Source organism: Dreissena polymorpha, chromosome 5 (genome assembly GCF_020536995.1).
Source record: "Dreissena polymorpha isolate Duluth1 chromosome 5, UMN_Dpol_1.0, whole genome shotgun sequence".
Lineage (NCBI taxonomy): Eukaryota > Metazoa > Mollusca > Bivalvia > Myida > Dreissenidae > Dreissena > Dreissena polymorpha.
In genome coordinates, this window is record NC_068359.1 from 67884060 (window position 1) to 67900035 (window position 15976).

Below are 15976 nucleotides of genomic sequence, written 5' to 3' on the forward strand. Positions count from 1 at the left end.
ATTGCTATGCCAAGTTTGATGCTTATATTATAAGTGCGCTTTACATGCTATTATATACAGTATGTTAATAAGTTCAATCAGTTTAACACACGCCATCATCAGTATCATCATCATCTGCAGCAGAAGCAAAACCATCATCACCATCATCAAAATCGTCATCCGCATTATCATCAGTCATCATTCAATCTTAGTTACCACCATCACTATCATCGTCATCGTTGCCATACTTTCACCGACAACGAAAAAAAACAAAAGCATAAAATAAGTGATTAGAAAAAAACGGACAATAACAGTACAAATATTATATCCAAAATTGGTATACATATAAATATGCAATTCTTCCTGTACTGATGGAGAGTGTACCTTTAATTTCAACTTCATCTATTTATCCTCTTTGAATACAAGTATCAAATTCACCCACGGTATCCAGAATTGATTAGCATGTTTACGGAAACAGTTCAATACGGAATACGTCGTAAACAGTTCAATACGGAAAACGTCGTAAAATACAAATTAACGATAGTGTGTCACCAAACCCCGCTTGCATTGAAAATTGTACACGCAGTCTTGAAGCAGAAATAACTGTCGAGATTTAGTTTGCCTTTGGTGATCACATGTATCGATCGTTTAAAAAAACAGACCTTATTTTAATAATCTTATATTTGGATTCGTTTTTGCATGATTTAATTTGGTAAATAGGTAACACGCTTATGAAGATGAAATTTAAAATTGTTCAAATGCATACTTATGTTGTTGTTGGTATTGTCTTTTTTTCGCACATGTTGATGATAATTTTGATTATAAAAGACGGCGATGATAATGGTAATGGTGCTAATTCTGGCGGTGTTGTAACCTATAGTGACGATGATTCTAGCGGTAATATTGCGTACAGGATAAACTAAAAATTATAAAATATAAGCATCATCTGCGTGTGTATAAGCAAAACAGCGCCAGCAACTTAAAATCGTTATTTATTTGTTTTCTGAAAAGGAAAATAGATTCTGCTCAAAAGAAATTCCAGAAAATTTAATAAATTGAAAAAGAAAAGTGCACCTTACCTTACCATATACGATTCGCACAGTAACTGTTGAGTATACACCATGTCACATTGTGATGTATTAACGGATGTTACAAGTTTAACCCATTTAAGCCTAGTGGACTCTCCCATCCTTCTAAATTGGATCAATTTATTTCCAAAATTAGGGATGTCTAGTATATTTATGTCTATATTTAGAATATTTCTCACATAAATGCCTTTAAGCAAACAGCGCAAACCCTGATGAGATGCCGCATCATGCGGCGTCTCATCTGGGTCTTCGCTGTTTGCCAAGGCCTTTTTTTCTAGACGCAAGGCATAAATGAGTTAAAGTTGTATAAATACAAAGTGTGATAGACTCTGATTCAATAAACTACACACGTTACCCATATAAACAAATGGAATCTCGAAATGTAAGAACTGTTGGTCATATGTACATGCGTGTCGCATATGTAAGGCCCCTTAAACGGTGAGCTTCATAAACATATGTTAACCTTTGATTCATGGTCGGAAGAAACTGGTCTTAATGCATGTACGTAAAGTGCCGTGCCGACTCCCTTACCAGGGACAACACACTGTCCGCTTTTATTGAATGTTTCGTGTATCTCTTTAACACTTAGATACGTATTTTGACGCATGTGAAGTCCCTTAGAAAGTTATATTAAATTAAATACCTTTTTTTTACTATATTCAAGTTTTAAAGGCTTCATTTTTAACCCTTATATATTGATCAGCAGAAAAACAGCATAAAACCTGAACAGACTGCGAGTTACTCGCAAGCTGTTCTGTTTTTATACTGTCTGCACATAGCCAATTTCAATTTGCTTCGGAGTGGGAAAGTGGTATAGGTGGTCTAATCTAAACGAAAATCAACTTTATGCGGGAGGTGTCGTCTCAGTTTAGCCTGTGCGGATTGTGCAGGCTAATCTGTAATGACGCTTTTCGAAATTGCATCAAGCCGAGTTTTCTGAGAAGATGGCTCCTTTAAAAGCACGTGCTTCCTGCTGCTGATTTTCTATAGGCGTGCTGTTTAACAGCTAATATGAACTGATTTATAGATCCTATTTATGTTGGGTGCGTGTTAATTGATAAACGCATTCGCTTTTCGAGACACGATTTGAACTTTCAACGCAGAATTCGGTCTATTATGAATAAGCAAACACCATTGGAGTGAGAACGTTTGAAGCGAGCTGCTGATAATAATGTTTAAACTCACAGAGCGGCGGAGAGTTACTTTAATACAGTATGCGTGCCGGAAATAAGATGATGCGGTGTTTTTATAGGGAATAGAGTGAGACATTGAGTTTTTTTCTGAAATTAGATCATCCATTATTATTATGTATAATAAGAGTATACTCGGAATGTATATGGAATAATGGAGAAATTGAGATGAACTGAAATTAGATGATACGCTGAGTTAAAATGGGATACAATATATTAAGTTAACCTGGAATCAAGTGATAAAATAATTATTATAATACGCTGAAATGATAATAAATAAAAGGCATTGTGTTTATCAATATTAAATTGGTATATTGTTTGTATATTTAATTCGCAAAATCATTTAGTCTATATTGAATTTATCGGAAATCATTGAAAAAAAAGAGACATTCTATTCTGAAATTTCCCGATACATGGAATTTACCTGAATGTTGGTTTATACGTAATGTGAATATGATACTGTGTAATACATTTTGATTACCTTGAACTTGTCTAATTCAAGTCGTTGGTACATCGAGTTTATTTGGAATTCGCCGATACATCTCCTTTATCGAGAATAATTGATAACTCTATTGTCTGGAGGTAAAACATTGAAATCGACTATAGGTCAACGCGATATACTGTTTCAGCAGAAACACTTAAGTCTTCACAAACACAAGGCTGTTGATGATTAAAAAGCAACGGTGGTGAAAGTGTTTGTTTCCTACTTTAACCGTGTACCAGAAAAACCGGTTGTGTTGTTATGCTAAAATATTAAAAGCCGAGTAAACAATGAATTTGCGTTGGTCATGTGAAACTAGTAAACGAACAAGTGTAAATGTTTGCACTTTTGCAGTGTTTTATGTTCTGTAAATATGGTTTTAAAAGTGTACCTCCCGTTGTAGAGACATGTATCAACTGGTGAAGGCGGCAAAGGAGGCGAAGACATTTGAAGAGGAAGCGGAATTCTTCCGGAAGCTCCAGCGCAACATACAGGAAGCGGAAGTCAGTGACGGCGACCGGAAGGACGCGGCGCCCGTCTTCAACAAGCGTCTATTCGCGTCGCAGGGCGCGGTGATTATCACGCGGGAGGCCAGACGCTTGATGGAGCAAAACGTCGCGCTGAACGAGACCTGCGATGTCACCAAAGCGCTTTCAAAATCCGAACTACAGAGTCTCAGATGTGTTGTTGATGGGCTCAAGTTGATTCACAAAGGGTTCGATTTCGTAAAGGATGTTTTGAGTAGAGTCATGACTTACGAGGTATACAACGCTTTTGAGCACGTGCAGACGAAATCCTGGGAGGAGCAACTGGGCTGTTATTACATCTTGAACGGAGCCGTAGAAGTGACGTACGATCTGAGGGCAACCGAGTCACGTAACGTCTACCAAGCCAACATCATATACAGCCATGGGACTGGCGAATATCTCGGTAAGCCAACATCATAAATAGCAATAGAACTGGCGAATATCTCGGTTAGCCAGCATCATATATAGCAATAGGACTGGCGGATATCTCGGTAAGCCAACAACAGAATATAGCGATAGGACTGGCCAATATCCTGGTAAGCCAACATTATATATAGCAACGGGACTAGCGAATATCTCGGCAAGCCAACATCATATATAGGCACGGGACTGGCGAATATCTCGGTAAGCCAACAACATATATAGCATTGGGACCGGCAAATATCTCGGTGAGCCAACATCATATATAGCCACGAGACTGGAAAATATCTCGATGAGCCAATATCTTATATAGCCATAGGTCTGGCGAATATCCATGTAAGCCAACATCATATATTGTCATAGGACTGGCGAATATCTCGGTAAGCCAACATCATATATAGCCACGGCACCGGTGAATATCTCGGTAAGCCAACATCATAAATAGCCACGGGACTGGCCAATATCTCGGTAAGCCATCATCATATATAGCCATAGGACTGGCGACTATCTCGGTAAGCAAACATCCTATGTAGCCATAGGACTGGCGAATATCTCAGTAAGCCGACATCATATATAGCCACGGGTCTGTGGAATATCTCGGTTAACCAACATCACGTATAGCCACGCGACTGAGGAATATCTCGGTTAGCCAAGATCATATATATAGACAAGGGTATGGCGAATATCTCGCTAAGCCAAGATCATAAATAGCCAAGGGTCTGGCGAATATCTCGGTAACCCAAGATCATATATAGCCATAGGACGGGCGAATATCTCGGTAAACCAACATCATATATAGCCACGGGACGGGCGAATATCTCGGTAAGCCAACATCATATACAGCCACGGGACGGGAGAATATCTCGGTAAGCCAAGATCATATATAGACACGGGACGGGCGAATATCTCGGTGAGGCAAGATCATATATAGCCACGGGACGGGCGATTGTCTCAGTAGGTCAAGATCATATATAGCCATGGGAATGGCTAATATTTCGGTATACCAATATTAATAATACTTTTATTTGTGTTGATAACCATTTTACTTTTTCCATAAAACAGCTTTTTTCATAAATACTGAACAACTGTAAGGTTAAATGTCAACAGAAATTTTCTATGCCGGATGTGGCATGAGATATCATATCTGTATGGCTCCTGGTAATGTTTATTCTATGCATGTGTTCAGTAAAGGTTTACACACTAGCCGCGTTATGTGAAAACTGAATTTAATGCATGTGCGTAAAGTGTCGTCCCAGATTAACCTGTGCAGTCCACACTGGCTTATCAGGGGCGCACTTTCTAGTTACTTCTGTTAAGGGCAAAATACCAAATAAACGAAAAGTGTCGTCCCTGATTAGCCTGTGAGGACGGAACAGACTAATCTGGGACGACTCTTTACGCTTATGTTTTTCGAGAGCGAGACTTAAATAAAATATTATAAGTGTGCTTGAGAAAATAACCATTATCCTGAAAAGTATAACAGCTAAATTTATAAATTACCATCCTCATTTATAGAAGCGAGCTATACTCAGTAATGGCGAAATACATTGCCTTTTCATGTTTTGGTAAATTGACAAAATTAAAAACAAAATGTTTCAGATTCGTAAAATTTCTTTGTAGTAATGATATTTGTGAGGAAACAGTAATACTGAACATTAGCCTTGCTCTAAACTATCCATTATATGCATCTTTTGACGATTTAAAAACCTTAAAATTATAATGCGTTGCAACGCGAAACGATTGAATACTTTTGAGAGTTTTATTGGTGTCGTTATATGTTATGAAATTACGATGAGTGCTTATATAAAGTATACTCAATGTATGAGCACAGATGGCTGATTGGTCTAAGCAGAGACTTTTACTCCAGGGGTCAGTGGTTCGAGCCCAGTTGAGAGTTACTTTTTTATTTAGTACAATTTTATTCTTGCTGTTTTTTTACTACAGCTATAAAACATTAAATGGCAAACTTCAAAACATGCTAAACATTGCGAAAAGGCCCTTTTCATTTAAGATAGCAATGGGACTATGAACTTTCTCGGTAAACACATGACTTGCGTTCTGGGAAAACGGGGCTTATTGTATGTTCGTCAAGTGTCGTCAACAATAAGACTGTGTTGTCCGCACAGGCTAATCAGGGACGACACCTTATGCTTTTATGGATTTTGTCGTTGAAAGGAAGTCCCTTATTAGCCTGTGCGGACGAACTGTAAAGGCTAATCTTGAACGACACGTTAATCACGTGATCGAAGCCCAGTTTTTCTAGAGCGTGGCTTCAATATAATTTGAAACTTTTTTGTGTTTATGACCATTTGACCGGCTACATTAAGAAGCTAAATTCATAAATGGCGAGCCTCATTCATAATTTGCGAGCACCATGTCAGCATATTCAAAGCGATATAAAGGAAGTGACATGAGCTTACATTTGTAAGAATTATAACCCGTGCGCGTAAGCATTATGTACGCAGCTCAGCCATTGCTATATTAACCCATTTATGCCTAGTGGACTCTCTCATCCTTCTAAAGTGGATCAATTTATTTCCAAAATTAGGGATATCAAATATATTTATTTCTATATTAAGAACATCTCTTCCAGAAATTCCTTCAAGAAAACAGCGCAGACCCTGATGAGACACCGCATCATGCGGCGTCTCATCTGGGTCTACGCTGTTTGCCTGGCTTTTTTTTCTAGAGTAGACGCTAGGTATAAATGGGTTTACGATAAACATTTATCGAGGAATGTGTTGCAAACATCAAGGCAACAAAAAAAAAACATAAAAAGTATCAGTTTTCATTGATGTCTTAAGCTCTTTATGTTTGTATCGAGACTTTGATCCCAGCTTAAATAAGTTTTGTTGTGTGTTGGGGATCTAGCTCTGTCATGTATTGTATACGCAAGTGGTTATTCTTTTCTGCATAAAAAAGGTAGGCGGAAGATAATAATGTTTTGTTATATATCTTGGTCATTTTTCTTTTATATATATGTTCATAAAATTATTTAAAGCCTCAGAGTCAAATTAAAACCCTTACCATCGCCACCGACTCCACACCCTCCATACAAATCTGAGGAATTATAGTCATGTGTCATTGGCACCTTGCAGTGATCACATTTGTGAGGACTCTTTTCTGCTGATAACTAGGAAACATACAATCTTTAAACTAGGAACGTAAGCTAAATCTGTATGGCGCAAACATTTTTGTTTACAGTAACACGCCTACTTGAATCATCGATTGTTAAATTATGTTAAATATTATATATAAATAACTGATGTTGCATAGAGATTTGGGATTTTTATATGATTTAACTGCTTATAACTGATCAAAATAGATCGCGTATAGTACGCGTAAAGCCAAAAAGTTAGTGCGACCTACCTACCGAAAGTGTTGTTTTTTTTTAAAGTTAATGTAAACATTTTTTCATAATGCCTTCTAAGGTCTGGTAAGCCCGGAGGGCCCTACCGAAGATCTCTCCCCACCCGCCACGATCTACACGAAGGAGATGACGCAGTTTATCCGCATCGACCGCCACCGCTTCCACGCGCTCATGAGCCTTGCCAGAGAGATGATCAACAACCGGAAGTTGAGGTACATCAGCAGCCACAGCTTCCTTAAGGACGTGTCGGAGGAGGTGAAGCAGAAAATCCTGCATAAATTGACCATACAGGTGGGTATGTAATTGACCATACAGATGCGTGTGTAATTGACCGTATAGATGCGTGTGTAATTTGCCATACAGATGCATGTGTAATTGGCCATACAAATCAGTGTGTAATTGACCATACAGATGCGTGTGTAATTTACCATACAGGTACGTGTGTAATTTACCATGCAGGTGCGTCTGTAATTGACCATACAGATGCGTGTGTAATTTACCATACAGGTTAATTTGTAAATAACCACACAGATCCGTGTGTAATTGACCATACAGGTGCGTGTGTAATTGATCTTACAGATGCTTGTGTAATTGGCCATACATATGCATGTGTATTTGACAATGCAGATGCTTGTGTAATGGACCATACAGGTGCGTTTGTAATTGACCATACAGATGCGTGTGTAATTGAGTATACAGATGCTTGTGTAAATGGTCGTACAGATGCGTATGTAATTGACCGTACAGGTTCGTGTGTAATTGACCGTATAGATGCGTGTGTAATTGCCCGTATATATCCGTGTGTAATTGACCGAATAGATGCGTGTGTAATTGACCATACATATGCGTGTGTAATTGACCGTATAGATGCGTTTGTAATTGGCCATACATATGCGTGTGTAATTGGCCATACATGTACGTGCGTAATTGGCGATACATGTGCGTGTATATGTTATCCGTCGCGTGTTAATATGTATCAAGGAAATAGTGTTAAGCTTTCTTTTTTTCAGCACAGTTTTAATAAATTTTTGTGTCGTGGACGCGGAACTGAATGCATGACAAAGGAGTGTATTAGTATACATTTATGAGCTGTTCTTCAAAATATAATTTTAAGTCTTAATCATGCACAAAGGCTTAACAACTCTTTCCGTTTTTATGGAATATTTCGTTCAACGAAGTCTATTCTAAGCGAAAATCCATTTTAGACGGAAAGTGTCGTCCCCAATGAACCTGTGCGGACAATCGTCCCATTACGAGGCTCATGTCGTTACTTTGTCCTAATACTAGTATCGCTCATTGGGTCATTGTCGACCTGAAATGGCTTGAAGTCAACCTGGGGTGACTAGAAGCCGATTCATGTCACCCTGGGTGACTTCAAGCCAATTCTAGTCACCCGGTCGGCTTGAAGTCATTCCAGGGTGACATGAATCGGCTTGAAGTCACCCTAGGGTGACAAGAATCCGCTTCTAGTCATCCCCGGGTGACTTCAAGCCATTTCAGGTTGACAATGACCCAATTAGCCCTAATATCAGAACGAGTTGTACGCCACTAACAATTGTGCGCTTGCATGTGTATCGTGATCTATTACTCAACAATATGTGTAACCAAAACAAGATAAGTATTGATGCAAAGCATCAAAGGGCGTCGTAAATTTCAGTGTAAAAGGCACTCAATGAAGTTACATGGAAAGATTTTTTTCTACTGTAAATATTAATATATTGGTCGATTATCTTAAACAAAATAGAAAAAGATTATGGTATAACCATTATCTATGATTTTGTGTCATAACCCACAAATAACCATTATCTATGATGTTGTGTTATAACCACCAAATAACCAATATCTATTATTTTGTGTTGTAACCCCCAAATATTTCATAGTTCATTTTATTTACATTGGTTTCCTTTTATTAATGGAATCCGTATGAAGTTTTCATTAATGGAACAAAACTGTGTAGGTTTTAAAAAATCTGCTTCATCTTGTAAGCGTAATTTCATATTTTTCTCAACTTCAAGGGTAGATGATTCTGAACTTATTCTTACGTTGCTCATTTACGATAGGGGTTAAGTACTCATTGATATGAAAACACTGTAAAAGTTTTAATGTGTTTACGAACACCCCCCCCCCCCCCATCCACTCACACATATATTTCATGGGCATAATTAAAACAAAAAAAATGGTTACAATAAAACAGCATATCAATTTAAACTAAAATGTCTACATCAAAACAAAAAGTTAACATAGAACACAAATAAAATAATTTGATTCTACTGGGGCTCGAACGTTGGGCCTCTCACATGTGAAGCGAGCGTGTAACCACTTCACTACGGAATCGCTTGAAAAATCACCTCCTAACTAAGATATTAATAAGCTATTAATAGTCGGTTTAAATGTAAACCCGGAAGATTAAACGCTGGATAGTGAGCGGGATTAAAGGTCCATACCAAAGGGCCCATACCACTGGCAAGATACGTGTCAGGCCTGCGGCCTTCTATATGTGGTCTTAAAAAAAACCTGTAGGAGGACTTGATAGTAATGAGACTGGGTGCTGTGATGGTGCTCCTCATTGATAAGCGGCTGCTTCCTTTATCAAGACTCATTATTACAATTAATAATACACGTCGCGCTTCGCGCTCTATAGCGCCTTTATTAGTAACTAGGTGGTTACTAGTGGAACAAAGAAGTTTTGTTTTTATACAAAACCAGAAAGTTTCACCGGTTCGCGTATTTGCCCAGTCCCTGTGATATTTTATTATTGCGCAGTCCCTTTGATCAGTTATTAATTAAAACAATTAGCTTTGCATTATTGGCAATAAATGTTGTAGTAAATGTAATAGGCACAAATGCAGTACTTATTTACACTAATTTACACACAAAATCACCACTATGCAAGATATTCTGACAACAAAAATATATACATTGATCCGTAAAAAAACTTCTCCCATAAGCGAAACAAAACCGTATTACATACTAGTCGTCGCACTTCAGTTCGACGCCAATAATATAAATTTGGTTATCTGTCTAATAACCGTTTATCAGAAATTTCATCTCTTGAGCTTTACGTACAATTCACGTCAATACTAGCTTCTATCGCGTTTTTATTCAGCTCAACTGAAGTTGAAACTACCAGATTTCTTCAAGCAAGAAAAGTTTATGAAACACCCTTTTACATTACATTCATAACCTCAATATAATTGCAATATAAGTATCAATGCAAATACAAATCAATATTGAATCTCGGTTGGTGGCTATTGAATCGTTTTCAATGTAAATACGATACTTTTGATGAGCCTTTGAATTATTTTCAATGTCAGTTTGTTAAATACGATATGCTAATGCATTTATTGAAATTCATGTTTACAGTAGCCACTTCATGTTTATTGAATTCATGTTCATGTTAATTGCATTATGTTCAAGGACTTTAATTAAACCCACTTTGCCTGTATATGCCTTTGAAAACTGTGTCTTTATAACAATATTTTCATATAGAGACCCTTGCGTGTAATTATATTAATGGTATGTTTATTTTAGTAGTTTTAATGCGAGTATATGTTTTAATAGATCTACTTTCGTTCAGACCGAGACTTTGAAAAACAAAAAAATAAAGCATATATTGTCGAATAGTTAATGTATGTCTATAACACGCCTACAAGTATGCATTTATTGACAATGTTGTTAACACACGATTTTTCTTGAACGATTGAATACGCATGTAAATTTCTCACTTACTTAAATCGTACGTGTTTGCTCTCTGCCTTGGAATAGAAGTGACCAGCTTATGAAAATTATTGCTCGGCACATCATTTGAAAGAGACTTTTTTAACAACTTTTTATCACATATTAAACACAAAACACTGTTCATCAGGTAGCGAACTGACACTTATTGCGTTGGTTATGAATGAAAATACAGTTTTGATTATGATCCATGATATACATGTATTTGAACGTGATAAAATTATGTTGAATGTTGTTGTTTTCGTTAAAATATGTGACAACAACAGGATCACGTATTTTAAGTGCGCATATATTTGAGTCGTGTTCTGAGAAAACTGGGCATACTGCATGTGTCGTCCCTGATTAGCCCGTGCGGACTGCACAGACAGATCTGGGACGACACTTTACGCACAAGCATTATGCCCAGTTTTCTCAGAACACGACACATTGTATAACATTATAAACGACCGAGTACTTACTGTGATAGCCAGTCCCAAGGGACACTGGTTCAAGCCCCTATTACGGCCGAAATTCTTTAAATTTCCTTTAAAAATGTATGTTGTTATTTTTATCTATAATTGCGATATTTAAATGTTACAATTTAAGGCATTTAATGACTCGCTCTATATGCACTAACACCTCTCGCAACGTTGTTGCTAGTGTGCCGTGACAAAAATCAAGTTTTTTTTCTGTTAGCAAGTCTTGATTACCAGATATAACCAGATGACAACTACATGAAATAATTAATAGGTAGACTATTAAGTCTTAACACATCCTGTACTATGATGTTAAGAGTTGACATCTCTTCAACTTGTTTTGCTACACAGGAGTTCCCGGCAAACAAGGTGCTTCTATCTCAGAATGACGTCACAGAGAACCTATTCGTCATCATGAAAGGTAAGTTCTGATGATGCTGTTACAAAGAACATTTTGTCATAAAGAAAGGTGAGTTCTGGCGGTGACGTCAAATTTAACCCTATTGCTTGTGATGTCGTCATCATGAAAGGAAAGTTCGAGTGGTAAGATTCCAGTAAATCCAATAATCGTCGGTACTCATTTTAAAGGGGTCAATGTCAAAAGGATTTATTTTCCTTTGCATGATTTGATATCGTACACGTCTGGTTCCATCTTTAAAATCAACCATGCAATCTTTTTATAATATAATACAAAAGACATGTCAAGTTTTGTCCAAGACTATGTGATTCGCCTTTATTTTAAAAAAATCAAGGGACATTTTAATAAAGGCCCTACTTCAACAATGAAGTTCATCAAAATGCTGACGAAACAGACACGCATTCGTTACAACAACTGCAAAGTTAAACTCGATAGAAGATAAATGGGCATTTCTTGCGATTTAACAATCAAGAGATTTCCAAATATATACTGGAATGTAGCCTTATATAGCGGGGTATCATCTGTGTGGAGCTGGTCGGAGGGCGGTTTTGGTAGCCTGGTCTAGCGCACGCGAATTGGTGCTAAGATTAGCAAACATAAATGATGGTGACTTTATATTTTTGATATGAGATAATACTAAATACACATTCTTTTTTGCAGACATTATTATTCTTAATGTAAACAAACTTTGAACAGTAGAAAATTCAATAATAAAGGCTTCAATTCCCGGGGGGGGGGGTAACTTCCTTAATTTTAGGGTAGGGGTGTCCCGCTGAGACTTCCGAAATGTGACCAATTTTTATACCGGAACTCTGATAAACTAGATCCATTTTGGTACAAGATTTTGAAAAAAAACAGACCCATTTGTATACGTTACCATTGAGAAAGTGGACCAATTTCAATACAATAATTTTGATAAACTGGACCCATTTCAATACTAGAATTTGATAAAGTGGACACATTTCATACTAGAATTTTAATCTCTATCATATCAATACAGTATACTTATTGAATTTGCTATTATATGTTTATTTGTAAATTTCATATATGAAATTTACTTTTTGTCGTTTTTGATACCCATTTACATACAATAATGAAATATATCATAACCATTTTGTTACTGATACTTTCAAATCTATATGCATTTATATACAAGCAAATTTCGGATTTCAATACCTATATCTAAACTTAGATGCCTAAAACCATACCCATATTTATAATTTTTGTCGAAAAACACACCCCATATTTTCGGCACACCCCTATATACCTGTGTATAGGAAGTTAACCCCCCGGGCTTCAATTATCAATTTATAAATGATATATAAGAAGCTACTTTTCGTTTTGTAACGTTTCTTAAGCAGAATCGATTGAGTCAATTACACAATAAGTATGGGTTTTGTTGTAGGTCGATGTCAAACTTACCGCGAAGTGTTCATACCGGAAGCAGAAAGAAAGGTCCTTTTCTACCTCACTAGCAGAGAGCAGGGTGAGCTATTTATATAACTGACCGCGCTATGGGAAAAGGGCTTAATGCAGGTGGGTAAATTGTGGTCCAAGAGGCTAATTAGGAACGTCAATTTCCGCTTACATGTATATGTTTTTTTTATAAGAAAGTCTCGTTATAACACACATCCAGTTGAGTCTATTCCAGTCTGTGGACTTCGCAGGCAAATCATGGACTAACATGGCTCACGTGCATACAGCACCAAACGAGGTTCATAGATTTATATCTATTTTTTTTAATCTTTCGTCGTATTAAAATACAGTTTTTGCCAATTTCACGACATTCTTGTTCGTTGTTTTAAAGTATAAATTTTGAATATAAAAAGTTTTTCCATTCCTTATGTGTGTGTTCAAATAGACCCACTGCTGTAATAGGACCTTTGGAAGTATAAAGTTTAATTTCACCATAATATTATTTAGATACAAAACTTACTTTGGTATACTATATCATTGAATGAAAATCAGTCGTCGTTCTTGGAAAAAACCTGGCTTAAATGCATGCTTGATAAGTTTCGTCCTAGATTATCAAGGACGAAATTTTTCAGCTTGTACAGAACTGTTCTTTTTAAGAAACCCTCTTCCCAACGAAAATCCATTTAAGTCGGAAAATGTCGTCCCTGAAAAGCCTGTTTTGCACAGTGTAAATTTAACGCACATGCATTAAGCCCCATTTTCCGAAATCGCGGCTCATATTAATGGCTCTCGATCGTTGATTAACAGATGTGTATTCGTCATTAACAGATGTGTATTCGTCATTAACAGATGTGTATTGGCCATTAACAGATGTGTATTCGTCATTAACAGACGTATATTCGTCATTAACAGATGTGTATTCGTCATTAACAGATGTATGTTCGTCATTAACAGATGTATATTCGTCATTAACTGATGTACATTCGTCATTAACAGATGTATAATCGTCATTAACAGATGTATATTCTTCAGTTTCTAAATGAATTTAGACAAATAAGAACGTGATAGCTTGTAAATTGTACTTGTAGACGACTTTTTCGGGGAGGAATGTGTCCTTGACGAGTTGCCAGCCATCTGCACAGTGGTCACTGTAACTGCTTGCACGTGCATGAAAGTTCACCGGTAGGTTACGCTCCACTTAATTGTCTAAGCAAGTAAGATGTACAACTGTTTTCCTTGGAAGCGGACTTTCTAATAGATACCAAATACACATTTTGAATTATAGTTTAATTTGTCGCTTAAATGATTTATTCAAATGGCATTCCTTCCTCAAACCGATGTTCTTCTTATACGTTAGTGCCAGTGTGGCAAATACGATGCAATTTGGTATTCAAAACTTCCCCCTTTTTAAAGTTTCAATATGGATTGTTTTATAAGTTACGCATATATTTCTTGTTAAGAGTTAAGAACGCTGTAAGATGTGCTATCAATAGAACATAACCGAGACCTAACTTATGGGATATTAGCTGACCGTCTGCGATAAAGAGAAAAATTAATAATAATTTTTGATTGACGCCAGGAATGTCAGAAACCTGAAATTGATTATTCTGATGAGGGTAAATTTCAAACGTTAAATCATTTTGATTATTCCCCCCGGCGCAGGTCCGCTCTGAAAATGGTGAACAAAGAGAAGCTTGCCCGCTACATAGACGAGGCGCGGCACGAGAATCCGAGCGACCAGGAGCTGAGGGATAGGGGCTACAATGACCACATCTGGAACCGCTACAAGCACGCGGAGATCAAGGTCACACTCAAGGAGGGAGGCAATCTGCGCTACCTCAGTCGGCCTCACAGCGCCATGGTCCGGGATCGGCAGCCCTCTGACAGGTTTGTTGGTTGTCAGAATGATTACTGAAGCTAGAGATCTTTAAAACGTAAACACGTAAATATGTCAAATCATGCTCTACCTTAGTCGGCCTCACAGCGCCATGGTCCGGTATCGGAAGCCCTCTGGCAGGTTGGTTGATTGTCAGAATGATTACTGAAGCTAAAGATCTTACGAACGTAACAGTTATGTTGAGAAAATGAGAAAAATCTAGGCAAAAACGAATACAAGCTGAATTGAATTGTTGGTGTCATCCTCTTTTTATTAAGTTTTGAGGCTTCATTTTATTCACTAACTGCTTTGCAAATTGAGCGGACTACACATGCTAATCTGGTCCGACTTTTTACCACGCACAGTTTTTAGAACGTCTTCCTCAAAACCGTCCTGTTGCTGTGTGATTGTAATGCTTATAGAATCCTTAAACCAAAACCTTTACAATCTTAATCAACAATATCTTGGAATTTCAGTGAAATGCACGAAGAAAACATGCGACGTTTCCTTTTGAAAGGTTCACAGTTTTTGCCAGTCCGGGCGAAGTCCGCCTATTGTCCGAGAAGCAACGGAAATATACGTCAGTCCCGTCGACCTAAGACGGCTTTTGTCGGACTTGTTACGGAAACTACCGAGGATAAAACGGAATCATTCGAAAGCAATGCTCAGGATTCCGGACAAGGTGAGTAAACAGTTACCAACGAACGCATAATTGAAATACAACTGTAGATTTTAACTTGTACAGACATACAGCTCAATTTTTTAACTTCGTATTTTCCTCGTATTAAACACATTTTATTCTCACGTAAACCTGATTTTCAGCTAGAGTTTATAATGCATATAGAAATTAATATTACGGTTAAGTTCTAGACTTTATTTTGTGTTAAACAATTGCCAGCCCTTACTTATGGCGGCCTGATATGACATGTGCATGCGTTTATTTATATCGTTACCATTACATACGCTCGAATGGTCATTGTCGGCTCGAGTACTACTTACATGTTCCCTGGGTACTCTTAAG

The 15976-nt window shown here is 37.3% G+C and overlaps 1 protein-coding gene across 5 annotated transcripts in view; it reads left to right on the forward strand.

Moving 5' to 3' along the window:
* Window positions 1–15976, forward strand: part of LOC127831039 (uncharacterized) — a 47830-nt gene that overhangs the window by 17302 nt on the left and 14552 nt on the right. For 4 of the 5 annotated variants that reach the window (XM_052356022.1, XM_052356019.1, XM_052356020.1 and 1 more), the window contains 7 exons: window positions 3142–3668; window positions 7117–7346; window positions 11597–11666; window positions 13069–13149; window positions 14168–14261; window positions 14742–14966; window positions 15432–15637. In XM_052356022.1, coding sequence (XP_052211982.1) covers window positions 3142–3668; window positions 7117–7346; window positions 11597–11666; window positions 13069–13149; window positions 14168–14261; window positions 14742–14966; window positions 15432–15637 — 1433 coding nt within the window. Of the gene's footprint in view, window positions 1–2200; window positions 2328–3141; window positions 3669–7116; window positions 7347–11596; window positions 11667–13068; window positions 13150–14167; window positions 14262–14741; window positions 14967–15431; window positions 15638–15976 lie in introns of those variants that run through there. The other variant, XM_052356023.1, reaches the window with a different exon arrangement.